General features: G+C 42.7%; 2 protein-coding genes across 2 annotated transcripts in view; both read right to left on the bottom strand.

Annotated features, from left to right (window-relative positions):
• Positions 1-142: 142 nt before the first annotated feature.
• On the bottom strand, positions 143-5,738 carry trim47 (tripartite motif containing 47). Its single transcript, XM_040179712.2, has 8 exons — positions 5,447-5,738; positions 4,789-5,000; positions 3,524-3,569; positions 2,932-3,027; positions 2,531-2,755; positions 2,286-2,308; positions 2,069-2,190; positions 143-1,976 (listed from the first exon to the last, which is right to left on the bottom strand). Exons 1-8 carry the CDS (start codon positions 5,705-5,707, stop codon positions 1,447-1,449), a joined length of 1,515 nt encoding a protein of 504 aa, XP_040035646.2. The 5' UTR covers positions 5,708-5,738; the 3' UTR covers positions 143-1,446.
• Positions 5,739-5,957: 219 nt separating this feature from the next.
• frem2a (FRAS1 related extracellular matrix 2a) overlaps positions 5,958-12,973 on the bottom strand; it is a 45,266-nt gene continuing 38,250 nt past the window's right edge. The window contains exons 17-24 of the mRNA XM_040182324.2: positions 11,578-11,770; positions 11,347-11,472; positions 11,078-11,205; positions 10,832-10,966; positions 10,597-10,723; positions 9,849-10,036; positions 9,598-9,744; positions 5,958-9,074 (exon numbers count right to left, since the gene is read on the bottom strand). Of these exons, the coding sequence (XP_040038258.2) occupies positions 8,526-9,074; positions 9,598-9,744; positions 9,849-10,036; positions 10,597-10,723; positions 10,832-10,966; positions 11,078-11,205; positions 11,347-11,472; positions 11,578-11,770 (1,593 nt within the window). The 3' untranslated portion in view covers positions 5,958-8,525. The remainder of the gene's footprint in view (positions 9,075-9,597; positions 9,745-9,848; positions 10,037-10,596; positions 10,724-10,831; positions 10,967-11,077; positions 11,206-11,346; positions 11,473-11,577; positions 11,771-12,973) is intronic.

Here is a 12,973-nt window from a genome sequence, read left to right as displayed (position 1 = left end):
TATAATACCATTGCAGGTACATGTTGGACCGTGAAACGTCCAGCAATCTACACGTCAGTACCTCTAGTTAATATATTGGTTGCTTTGTGTTTAATGAACACTGAGGAAAGAGTACAGCGGTGGATGAAGGCTGTAAGAAAAACACGTTTAAACATTTCTTTTAATATCCTCATTTCATCTGAAAAACAGTAAGGAACTATATACACAGTGAAAGCCACAAACCCAGAAATGGTTTTTTTTTATGGCAAACTTAATGACAACTTAAACACTGCAAAACAAAAAAAAAAAAAAAGTATTTACATGTTTAAAAGATAAAAAAAACTGGTATACCATCTAAAAACAAATCAGTAAATACTCTACAGGAATCCAACCACGTCAACTGACGCCTGAGGCGCAAAACACATGAAGGCGCATGTTGAGAAGAGCCGTTCCCAATTGTCGCCATCGTTTCTGCTTTGCTCCCCATAGAACTTGATGTAACATCTCATGTAGGTCCACAACCGCTCAAACGAAATAAAATGAATGTAACATTCGACGTTAATGGAAAAATAGAAATCACGGGACCAAGTTGTACGAGAGGCCGTCACGCAGCGCCAGGACCAACTATAGCATCAATAGTATAAAGATGGACTATTTAAAGAAACATTAAAAAAAGGAAATGCAGCAGGTACATTTTAAGAAGCAAAAAGGTGACCATAAACATTCATATTTTATAGGTTTACATCTTGGTCTAGTCCAGTCTCTTTATGGAATGCTTTTTTTTTTTTTTTTAGTAAAAAACATTTCCATATTTTAGGATATGGCTTTAAATGTTAATGTACAATTTCAATTAAAAAAAAAAGTTTGACGCAGACTTTTTAAATACCAATTATAATAATAAAGAGGAATTTGAAAGTCCAGCCTGATCAACGTACAAAATAAAATGGTCGGTTTGGACGTTAAAATTCACAAAAACCTAGAGCCATTCAGTCGTCAGGGAGCTTTAAATCCCAGAACGAGCTGTCGCCTTTCAGCTGAAACGACTGAGGGAATCTTAAGTCAAGAACTATCCATGTGATGGCGATTATTTCCTTCAAGTTCAACCCAACAAGGTAATAGCACCAACTTCCTGAGGAAAAAAAAAAAGCCAATATGATGGCACGGGGTGCTAACATGACAATAGTTGCTCTAAACAACAAAAGCGTTGGCAACAAACAAACGGACAACAAACCACCGCGGTCCGGTTCTAGGCCTACGGTGCGCGTCGTGTTTAACCTTGATAACACTGAAGCTTTCGAATGTATACGGTTTAAACCTCATTTTCTAAGCAGCAGAGAGACCAACAGGTAACAGCTCAATGCACAACACAGGACCTCAACGGGTCACCTCATTGCTCAGACCTCGTTGGGGAGACAAAAACCACAGCACATCTGTGGAACACCGGCATGCGCCAGTATCGCGGGCCTCTTAGTAGTAGTGGCAGATCTGCAGCCGGCTGCCCGGATCATTCTTCCCCGGGCTAAAGAACGGACAGACGGGCTCCTCAAAGCAGGTGTCAAACATGAACAATCTCTTCATCGTGACGGCGTCGTAGAAGCTTAGGCGCCCGTTGTCGTAGTCCAGGTACACGCCGACCCGGGGGGAGTTCCAGTAGTCGGCCACGGGGATGCGGCCGTCCTCCCCGTTGGCATAGAGCCGGTCCTGCAGAGACAGGCTCCAGTATCCCGCGGAGGGGGTGAGGCTGATGAAGCCCTTCCTGTTGCTGCTCTCGGTGGTGACTCCCAGGTACCAAACACCTTTGTCCTTCACGTCCACCTCCCAGTAGTGCTGGCCGCTGGCGTACTGGGCTGTGGCCAGGACGCAACAGAAGCGGTTGAAGCGGGCTGGCAGGTCCGGTTCCTGGGTGCGAACGTGACCCTCCTCCACTATGGTGTCGAAGTCGGAGATGATCAGGTACGGGTGGGCCGTGTCGGGGTCTAAAGTCAGGTTCTGGGGCACTACGAGGAAAGAAAACGGACAAGTTACTCCCACTAGAGTTTAGTCAAGCATGCACTGAACCGGTTCAGAAAGTGTTGCGACATTAACTCACTGGTGTGCAACACGTGCATCATCTTTTTCCACATAATAAGCTGGATGGGCCCAGAAAAGTCTGTGTATTCAGTCGGACAATTAGCCGTGTCGACAGCCAGAAAAGGCCTGCAATGGATTACACTGCGGGTAAAAAAAACAAAAAACACATTGAATGTAAAAGGGGTTCAACTGGAAAAAATGAAACTGTATATAGAAATAAATAGTAAGCTACTCACTTGTTGTAAGTCTCCACAAGGCTCTGTTGAAACAAAAAACAGCATTTCATTGATTAGCATTCATCGCACTTCTTGTAGTCAATGCTTTGCCTCGGCCGTCAGTAGTGGTTTCAACACGCAGCACAATGTCTTTTAACCTCAGGTTTCTTATTACACACCAACGGTCACTGTCCATTTCTGTAAGAAATGCATCCCTACTGTGAAACAAGCGGATTTAAAAGTTGGAGCATCTCCGTTAAACTGACCTCAAAGCTCGTTTTCCCACTTATGTGGCTGTGGACGTCGGCTATATCTTTATCCACGGCTGCTGCCTCCCTATCCACGATCTTCAAGTTCTCCTCGATGACGGCCGTGGTGGCCACTTCCTCGGCCTCCAGGCTCTCGAGCACGGAGTCCTTCTCGTTGAGCAGAAACTGGACCAGGGCACCAACATCAGCCTCAATTCTTTCCTTGAGTCTCTTCTTCTTAATCTGGAGGACAGAGATTCAGGGGATTAGGATGAAAATGTCCACTGTTCATCCAATGTTTGTACATCAATCCAACTGTCAGACTGGAATAAAATGCGGAAGTTGGAGACAGAAAAATGAAATCAAAAACACATGCGATGTAAACTACATATGAATTTTAAAAAAAGTCCCTTCAATACCCTCGCTTCATTTCTGGTACGCTCATCAGCCAATTTAACTTTTACACACTGAGACTTCTGCCAGTTCAGCTCCATCAGCCTCAGCTTCAACTCCATCTGAAATGAATGCATCGAGACACATGGTTAGAAAAATTGCATGCAACATCCTTATATGGGACATTTATTAAATACTTGCAAGTAGGAGACCAAATAATATAGCGGGAAGATAAGATACTGACAGATTGGGGGCTTTATGCTGCTATCTGACCTTGATATGGACCATCGGTTGATAAGAACACAGGCTCCGAGGTCTGGATGGACCTCAGGATGTAGTCACAATACATTTGTTTTGATTGAGGAGCACTGCTGTGCATTCGGGTCTTGGGCCAAGGTCGCGAGCTCTTTATCAGTTTATGACCGGAGGAATTCACACTCTTTCTCACACGGCGGTGTTGCGCAGGAGAAAATATGAAAGGGGAGAGGTGCAGCGTCTCTAATTAAACTATTCAACTCGTCCCTCTCCCACTGCTAGACTCGTAATTAGCATTTTGGCATTTGATCTTCTACATTAACAATACATTAAGGCCTCATTACATTTTACCGTCTCACTCACCTTCATGTCACTCACAACTTCTGGCACAGGCGCTACCTCATGGTGTCTGAAATGGTAAAACAGAAAAAGGAGCAGACAGTCAGTGCTTAGCAATGTTCTCATTAAGTACTCCTTACCAAACACGACTGTGTAACGCTCAAATAAAATTCCTATTCACTTGCAGTCATCATTACTGCCTTTATCACAAAAAAGAAGATGAATTCAACAACCTCATCTGCATAACAGAAACCCAAACAGGGGAGCCACTTTTAGAAATAAATAAAAAACAGTTTTGCCAAAAGGCATCCCAACAATGTGGGTGCATGCTTTAGGAATTCTTATCTTACATAATGCAAGTGTTGAAAATGTAACACTGAAGCACAACATCGTACACACCAGATCACTATGTACCGTTTACTGCCCACTAATCTATGAGGGTGCCAGTATCAGCAGACTGGTCACACAAGTCCTCTTATCAAACCAAACGACACTACTCCCCATACACCTTAGATTTAAGTTACTCATAAGAAATGCGAAATGGTTTGTTTTCTGGCATGTTACGCTAAATTAAAATCATTGAATACGGTATTTTTATACAAGTAAGAGGAGTCTTCGTTAGCGCTAGTCGTAGCACGACTGAATCTTGTAGAGCGGAAGCTCGGCACACGCTGCCAGCAGAGTAGTCATAAAGGACAGCACTTGGATGTTGATTACGTTAGAGAACGGTTTGTTCTTGGTGCATTACATTGTAGTCATTGTCATTTACTGTTGCAATACTAAACTTTGCAAATCACCATTGCCTAAAACCATATTTTCTTCCACACTCCTTGATGCACAAGACTCTAGTTTGTGGTGTCTCCAGGGGACGATGGGCGCATACTTCACCCCCAGACTAAAACACGGACATGTTTAGAAAAGATAGAAAGATGTGTGTTCATGGGTTTCTGAAGCACAGGATCCTAAACAATAGACCAGTGCTTTGCTGGTCGACTAGGATTTCTTCATCGGATCATCCTTGCCAAAAAGGCAGATTAGACTGAAAAAAAAACCTAGGTCTTGCTTAGAATTACAATAGTTTTCCAGTCTCTCCTTTGTGCTGCTTTCAGGTTTCTTATACATATTTACATACACTGGTGTGGTGGAAGCTTTCATCAGACCCAACAGATTCATTTAACCAGCAAAACTGTCAAAAAGTAATCGGACCTCTGAAGCGATGCATTTTACAAACGAGGAATGCAGTTTGAGATGACGTCATCTCAACAAACACTACGTCAATAACCACCGACCTGTGTGCTCTGGATTCCCTGCACACCACACAGATGGGCCTTTTGTCGGTCTGGCAGTACAGCTTGAGCTCCTCCCCGTGCTGGTCACACTTCTCATCTACTTTAACGGGCTTGGAGGGCGCAGGACAAGAGCCCAGACACTCCAGGTCGTCCAGTTTGGCCACCAGGTTCTGCACCAGGTAGTTTTTAGTGAAGCTCCTCTTGTTGAACACCTGAGAGAACAAAATAAAACACACACACACACCTGAGAACGAGTCGCAACCAACCCCACAGTCCCAATTACTGTATCACACACGCACACACACACACACGCGTCTACTTATTTTATGGTCATCTGGATTAAAGAACACACGTTACATCCATCTGTAAAGCCGACACTGATATTTAAGGCATTACTGCAAACTTGCCCTCTGCTAATGCAGCGTTAGCTAACGTTAGCCATCATAGCAACCAAATGCCGCGTTATCAGCAGAATGTTCGGCATTCTTTAAAAAAAAAAAATACAATTGCAGCAGTTTTCTCTAAATTCACTTGCGTTGGCGTGGAAGTAGGTTACTGTTAATAACGGTTTGTCACACGTGAGACATACCGATACATGGGACGGGGGTGGCGATAGGAAAAGGAAGGAACGAACGAACGAGGTTAAAAACTTAGCTACCGTCCGGCATTGAGGGCACTGGTAGCCGTAGTCTCCGCCATTTTCGTCCCAGTGCATGCAGATGCAGAACCGACAGAAATTATGGCCGCATTTGAGTATGACGGGGTCTTTGAAGAAGTCCAAACAAATCGCACACGAGAGCTCTCTCTTCAGGTCGTCTCCAGCTGCAGCAGCGGTGGCCATGTTTACAATCCAACGGCCGCACGCAACTCCGACAGAGAAGGAAGTAAGAGGAGAGGGGGAGGGGCGAAGCGCCCACATTTGTACTGCGTCATTTCACGTTTAACCAATCAGCTTCGCGCCTCTCTCTTTTTCTCTCTCTCTCTCTCTCTCTCTCTTACTCTTTTACAGAGGGCAATAAAATAATACTTAATAATATATTTTTATTATTGATATATGTTGATAACGATAAATTATTATCTGAAATCCTCAATCTGACTTGTCTGACTGTGTCTCGACAATCAAACCCAACTGTTTTTTTTATAAATACTGACGACATCAACAGCACAAGTAAGCAACAATATTTATTTTTAAATACATATACATAAAAACCCATTCTTAAAAAGACAAACTGAATATCAAGTTTGATTGTTTCTTCTAAAATTGTCATATACATGGGGGGTAATTGGCTGTGGAATATACATTACATTGCATAGCTCGGATTGGCATGTGAAGGATGTGACTCAAAAAGTGCATTTGATGTCAGATATATGGTCTTATTTCCAAATTTATCGGGGGGAAAAAATCGCAGCAATGTCCCAGCACACTATTACGTGTATAAACCATCACACCCATCACCAATTATCATCGGATCTGCAGCTCATGTCTATCACATTGGCTATCCCTGATAAATATTGGAAATAAATATACAATGATGACAACACCATAATAAGACAAATATTTAGAAACATTAATCCCACCATGTTGTATATCCATAGAAGAGTAAGACACAGGTCTAACAACACATATAAACAAGAAAGTTCACCAGTGATATTGACAAAATAACGAGACAGCAGATTATATAAAATGCCTCAAATGTAATATTTTTCTTCTAGACTTACTGATTTGTAAGCAGCTATTTTGCATCCTTTGTTACAAAATATTACCCAGAACACTAATTCCCACACACTGTAAGAGTGACAAACAAAGCTTACAAGAACATAATGTGAGAAGAATAGGGGTCAAAACATTGGATATGAACAAAGTATTTGCATGTTCACAGCACCACAGTCATTAGCAGTGTAACACAGAAATGGCTCACTAGATATTTTCTTCACTCAACAGTAGTAGATTGTGTTACAAGAAATGGCCCATTGTTGTACAAGAAATAACTCCTGAGATGAGTGTCTCATACTGTAACCAGTGCTCTCTAAAAAAAACATTTCACTCAAAATATTTTGAACAAATATGACAATTTCACAGACATACACAGTGGAACAGCGGGATGGATGGCAGTAAACATTGTGGTATCAAAGCAGTGATGAACTGTAAACATATGACGCAGTAAATAACCAAGTTTTCCCAAGAGTAGAAATAGTGGGAATGACCCAACTGAGCAGCAACGGAAATGCTAATTACATCTAACATCGAATGGTAAGAAAGAATGAGGGAAAATGATATTAGCTGGTTAATACACATGAATTCTTACTGCAGTGGTGTCACTCTACGGTAAAATATTTCTGTAGGTTTAGTTCACAGATATGAAACAGGTGGTGGCAACTTTGTTATTTAGAACGACTGTGTCCCCAAATATTTTATGACCAAAGGTTTGTCCTAAAGGGATAGTTCCCCCTAGAAGGCATGATATACACAACTTAGTCTTAAATATTTCATACCTAATCCCTTTTTAATCCCCGGTATTTTCATACATTATATTATCATATGGAAATTGAGGAACTTTATGACAACTAAGGACAGTAAGTGAGATTATAGTGTCAATATTGGACTTTTGCATCAACAGAGTTGTTAAGATGCTAAACAAATACTGCAGGAAGTGTGCAGAGATCACTTATGTATCCCTTCTGAGTAGAAACTCATAAACACAAAGTTTTAAATGAACTAGGGGCAGTGAATAATATCCGAGTTTTGTTTTTTAAGGTAAACTATTCCTTTCAATATGAGTATTCACATCATCTAGTCCCCTTTACGCGAGGTAAACCTACAGCACTAAATCTCTGGATTGGCCTGCGAGACACCAGCTTCACGAGGAAAGTGCTTTGAGTGGCTGTGATTCTGCAGAAGGGATATAGCGGCTTCAGCAACATTTACACCCCAAAGCTTGTCAGTGAGAAATGAAATACCATGCTAGTAACAGCATGAAGTGGAATGTTGGGCCAAGACACTGTGATGGTAAAAAAAATCTTATGCTAAAAGAGTGATTATTGTCTGTATTGAAATGATGTGCAAAAGCAGAAAGACTTAAGGTTTCCATATGCAGCTGTGTCTAGGAGAAGGCTCTCCCACAGGCGCTCGAACAAAGGGACTGTGTGTGTTACCCCCATCTTAACCTTGGTTCTTATCTCAACTTGGTTTGCAACTTCTCGTACCTGCCATTGAGGATGGCCTTCACATGTATGCATGAAAAATCAGCGTTTTTACTGCTCGGAGATGCCTTGGCCTCCTGCTTGCAAGCAATAAATGGACTTTTTGCAGCTTTGATCATTCAGCAAGACTGTTTTTTATTAGATAAACATTCAAATAAATCATTCTCTTCTCCCAAACTAGTTTTATTGAAATATTCCCCAACAGCACCCTGTAGGACTGTACTCTTTGCTGTTCCCTATTGTAGTGAACATGGTTTGTAAAGGATCCAATGCTGTATAAATCCTCCACTAACAGGCGCAAACACACACACACACACACACACACACACACACACACACACACACACACACACACACACACACACACACACACACACACACTCACTCCAAATACCACATATGATCAATGTCAGATTTTTGGTGTTGTGAAAGCGATTAATTAGCAGTTAAAAAACCAAACAACAAATCCCAAATTGTATAAAACCCTCACGTGCTCCTCATCCCTTTGTCCATCTGTGGATCCCCGCATCCGCTGCTCAGACCTCTGAACTGTTGTGGCAATCCTGCATCCTCACCACCAACATGGGCTCTGTACTGACCGACCCTTTCACCACCTCCTGCACCCCCTCCCTCCATCCCTCCTTCCCGTCCTGCTGTCTGGATCTCAGCACCAGTACGACGATGACAATAATGAGGACAGTCAGCAGCAGCCCCACCGCTGTCCCCACCATAGTCACCAGACCCTCTTCCTCTTGCCCCGCGTTCCGCTCACTAGGTTCCAGCCCACCGTTGAACAGCTCGTTCGACCCCCCTGCCTGTCTCTTGGTGCGGTCCAAAGCGATGTGCATGATGTTGGTACCGCGGTTGCTGTCTGCGCCGATATCGTCAGCGACCTCTGGGACATGCTGGCCGGCCGACCTCCTGGAGCGAGGACCTTTGCCGCGCGACGGGGTCAAGGCGATGTCACTGCTTGGGGAAACCAAGGAGTGGTATTCCAGGCTGCGCTTTCCAATTCCTCTGTTAGCATTCTCTTTGGAGCGGACTGTGTAAATAGTGTGAATGTACCACTCACGGCCTGCGGCAACCTGAAGGAAACACCAAAGAGCGAACATCTAAGAATTGTGTTCAATTTAGAAAATGAGCAAACCAAATTGATTAAGAGTCCAAAATGATCACGTCTTGCAAAAATAAAATCATTATATTAAATCAATTCAATGCTTGTTCAATTTAGTAAGTCAAGTGAGTCAACCAACCATTTTTGATAAGATAGGACTCACTTGACTTACTAAATTGAACGAGCATTGAATTGATTTAATATAATGATTTCAAAATACAATAACTCTGCACTGCAAAAGTAATCACCACCAAGGATTACATCACAAAACCTAATGTCTTACATCCATGCGGTCGACCCAATAGAGCATTTAAACCATCACACAAGGTCGGGGCAAAATACAAACTGTGTCCATACAAAATTTGGGCAAAGCTCTGTTATAGCGCAAAATCCATCTCACAATAATACAAATAAATAAAGATTGTAAATATTTAACTTATTGTAGCTACCAAAAATGAGTCACTGTCCATGAGGAGCAGTAAGATGACGAATACCTGGAACATGGCTGTAGAGTCCAACCTAAAGCCATCGGACCCGGGCTGCTTGACCAGGGACATTGCTGTTGGATCATCCACTGCCAGTGCCGCATTAAAACTGACACCACCAAACGCACGTGCCTGAGTCTCTGGCTGAGCTTTGTCCTGTTGAGGTGCGGTAGATTAAGGGAAAAATGGAATTAAACAAACGTTATTTTGCATCTCTCTGCACACTCAAATGGCATTATTAAAAAGCTGAATTTACTCACAAGGATCTTGAATCTAAAGAGCAGTGATGGCGAGTCGGCCAAGCAGCCAAATTCAAACTTTATTGGGTTGTACTTTGGTACGTATCCATCAGCACCGGTGCAGAGGAACACCTTCTCTATGCTACAGAAGAAAGAGTCCCCCAGGTTCTGCACAGGGTCCACCATTACACGGCCATAGATCGGATCGCCTAAAAGGAAGGTAGGAGTTCATTCTAAAGCGTACACCTTGTTATGTAGGCTTGTCAATCATCAATCCAAGAAACATTGACAGTTCAATGCAAGTAAATGGAAATGACTTTAAACAGCTGTAGTCTTCTGTGTTTATGTTTTAGACATTGAAATGTCAACCATGTCCCTGGCACACCGCTGCTTCTGCTTTTATTTTCTATCTTCAAATGTCAATATTTGCATATATGTTGTCTTCCAGGATTGATCTGGGACTTTTATGCTGACATTTCAGATGTCAGTTTAAAAAGCAGATTTAATATTCCCTGTGAATGAATGGTCACAGTAGGTCAGGCAAGACTTATTTTTGGCTAGTCATTTTCCATATTGTGCTCAAATAATGTCCAATCAGAACATTAATCGAAAACCTTTGGAACACTTTGCATATAACTATAGACGTGATGTAAAACATGTTATATGTGAAGACAATGTGACATAAACATCTAGAGCTGTAAGTATTTTATTTTGAAATCCTCCTTATACTAAAAAGTAAAGTAAGTAAAAGTATTAAGAGGGTACTTACCCTCAGAAAACGCTACATCCGTCTCCTGGCCAAAGCCCATGGAGCCATCAGAGAGCCACAAGCTTCTCTTGGTCAGTAAGAACATCTGAGTGTTCAGACTAAATTCCACTGCAACCGGGTCGCTCACCTAAAGCGGGACGCACATCAAAACGTTTCACAGGGGGAAGAGCCAGCGACAGAGAGCGAGAAAGTGAGAAAATATTGCCGCTTGAGGTTCAAACAAAATCCGCCGTACTTGCTGGAATCTGATGTCTAGATTGAAGGTGACTGGTTCTCTGGGACTGCAGACAGGCGGGAGAGTGTATTCCATGTTCTGGGCTGTTGTGCAGGGGATCAGCTTTACTGTGAAGGTTCCAGAGTAGTCTCTTACCTGTAGGGAGCAAAGAAGACAGATAGCGTGTCAGTCTGCATCTGTCCGTCCGGCTGCTTGAGAGCACGCGTTTACACAGCGGACGTTTCAATTTCACGTGGTCACACTTACAGCAAAGTCCGAGGTGAAGGTCCACTGCTGGACTGGCTGGTTGTAGGTCGGCTCACTCCTCACTAAGGTGAGGTTAAAGGTCAGGCCGGGGTGGTCCACGCTCATCACCATGGAGGTCGTGACGGTTGCTAGGTGATTAAAGTTGAGGGAGGGAGGGAGACGTTCACGATGGAAGACTCATTTAGAATGAACTCATAATAATGTGTTTGTGTCTTGAGCAACGAGTGCTCAGTAAAAGTGGTGTGGTTAAGATAATCCGTCAGCCTCACCAGCTTTTTTTATTCTGCCTCCAGAATGAGACTCCACGAACAGACCCCTGAAACGAGCCTTGGTGCGGAAGTTCACCACCAAACGTCCCTGTTCATTGATGCGCATGCTTGTTGGATACAATGAACCTGGCAAAAAAAAAGACACAAGATTTTTCAAGAACACACTTTAAAAAAAAAGATATGTGGATGATGTCGGGGTCCAGAAGAACATAATGTCCCGTCATCACCTACCCTGCAACTCGGCCTTCGGGGGGCTGCCGATGCCCTCCGCCCAGAGAATGGCCGTGTCGTACACGAAAGTCAGGCGAAGCTCTGACTGCAGGTCAAAGTGCTGCCAGCCACCGGCTCCCACGGGAGAGTGGAACACGTATGACACGTAAAGAGGCACACGCAGAGTCACGTAGGACTGGACCAGATTCAGCACCTGCGAGGACGTTGATGAGTGAAGAACGGTTACATTTAGGCTTATGAAGTCGAATACATTCAAAATGTATTAAATTACCTGATTTTATGGTTGAAGTTTGAAGCCCATGTTTATTTTTATTTTTAGACGTATTTCCACGAGACCAGCCACTAGGGGTCTCTGCTCACAACACCATGTCATATGTTGTGTGTCGTGTGAACTATGTGGTAACATATGTTTTATTTTGTCTCAGAAACACAAAATTCATGGAAATTAAGCACATTATATTTGTTTGAAAATTAGTCCATTTGTATAGTAAACAACTGCATTGATACTGGACAGGAGATTAATTCACAAGAGAAACTTAGAAGATCAATTTTAGCGGACAATATTTTGGCACGTCTCAGTACTGCGATATTAATATTGTTCGCAGTTCCTTCACAATATCCTGCTCTTTACTTTTCTAGTGAGTTAAACCATTTAGTTAGTGAACATTCTCTCCAGATATGAGAGAGTCTGAGAGTCTGCAGTTATGGAGACCATGAAACAAAGCTGTCATGAAAATCCAATGACCAATCAATGATCAGGATTATTACACTGTAAATGTTTTGTTTTTATAAAGACTAATTTCGGAAGCAGCCGAATAATTCAATTCTTTCTCTGGGCTTCGATTCTAGATGTTCGTACTGGTACTTTTTTTTTCTTTTAACACTGTTTGAAAAATAAAATAAAAGCATAACCGAAGGGACTATGTGACAGTGATCTCTCTTAACTAAGTGGACTTGAAAGGTGACGGGCGTCATGTGTGTAAATAGTTCATGCTGTGACTGAGGAAAAATAAACCATTTTCTTATCTGTTCTTTATCTCCTCCACACACCCCAAAAAACACCCCTGAACTCGCAGCAGTCTGATCAGCAACAAGAAGCTCACAGATCAAAGGCTGACGGAGCACAAAGGAGCAGCAGGACATGAGCCAGAGAGCAAGGGTCTGTCTCCTAATCCACAACAACAACAACAACAAGAACCGCAGATCTGTAAAGTATCCGACACAAATTGACACAGCAACAGCAAACGGCTGCAGGAAGTTTGTTAGCATCCAGCCGGCACAAAATGAAAAGTAGTTTATTTCTGTGTGGAGTTCAACTGCGATGCCACCAACCAATAAAAGAAGAAAAACTAGGGGGGGGGGGGGATTTTAAATAAAGTGAATTCCCTTTTGTTTC

The sequence above is a fragment of the Gasterosteus aculeatus genome, chromosome 7, assembly GCF_964276395.1.
Source record: "Gasterosteus aculeatus chromosome 7, fGasAcu3.hap1.1, whole genome shotgun sequence".
Lineage (NCBI taxonomy): Eukaryota > Metazoa > Chordata > Actinopteri > Perciformes > Gasterosteidae > Gasterosteus > Gasterosteus aculeatus.
The sequence above is the reverse complement of the archived record's forward strand: the minus strand, read 5'-3'. Positions and strand labels throughout refer to the sequence as shown.

Coding starts and splice junctions, on each gene's coding strand:
- trim47 (XM_040179712.2), bottom strand. CDS start 5,707: ATGTGGGCGCTTCGCCCCTCCCCCTCTCCTCTTACTTCCTTCTCTGTC. Junction 2,309..2,530: donor GTGGGAAAACGAGCTTTGAG/GTCAGTTTAACG, acceptor TTGTTTCAACAG/AGCCTTGTGGAGACTTACAA. Junction 2,191..2,285: donor CTTGTGGAGACTTACAACAA/GTGAGTAGCTTA, acceptor TTTTACCCGCAG/TGTAATCCATTGCAGGCCTT.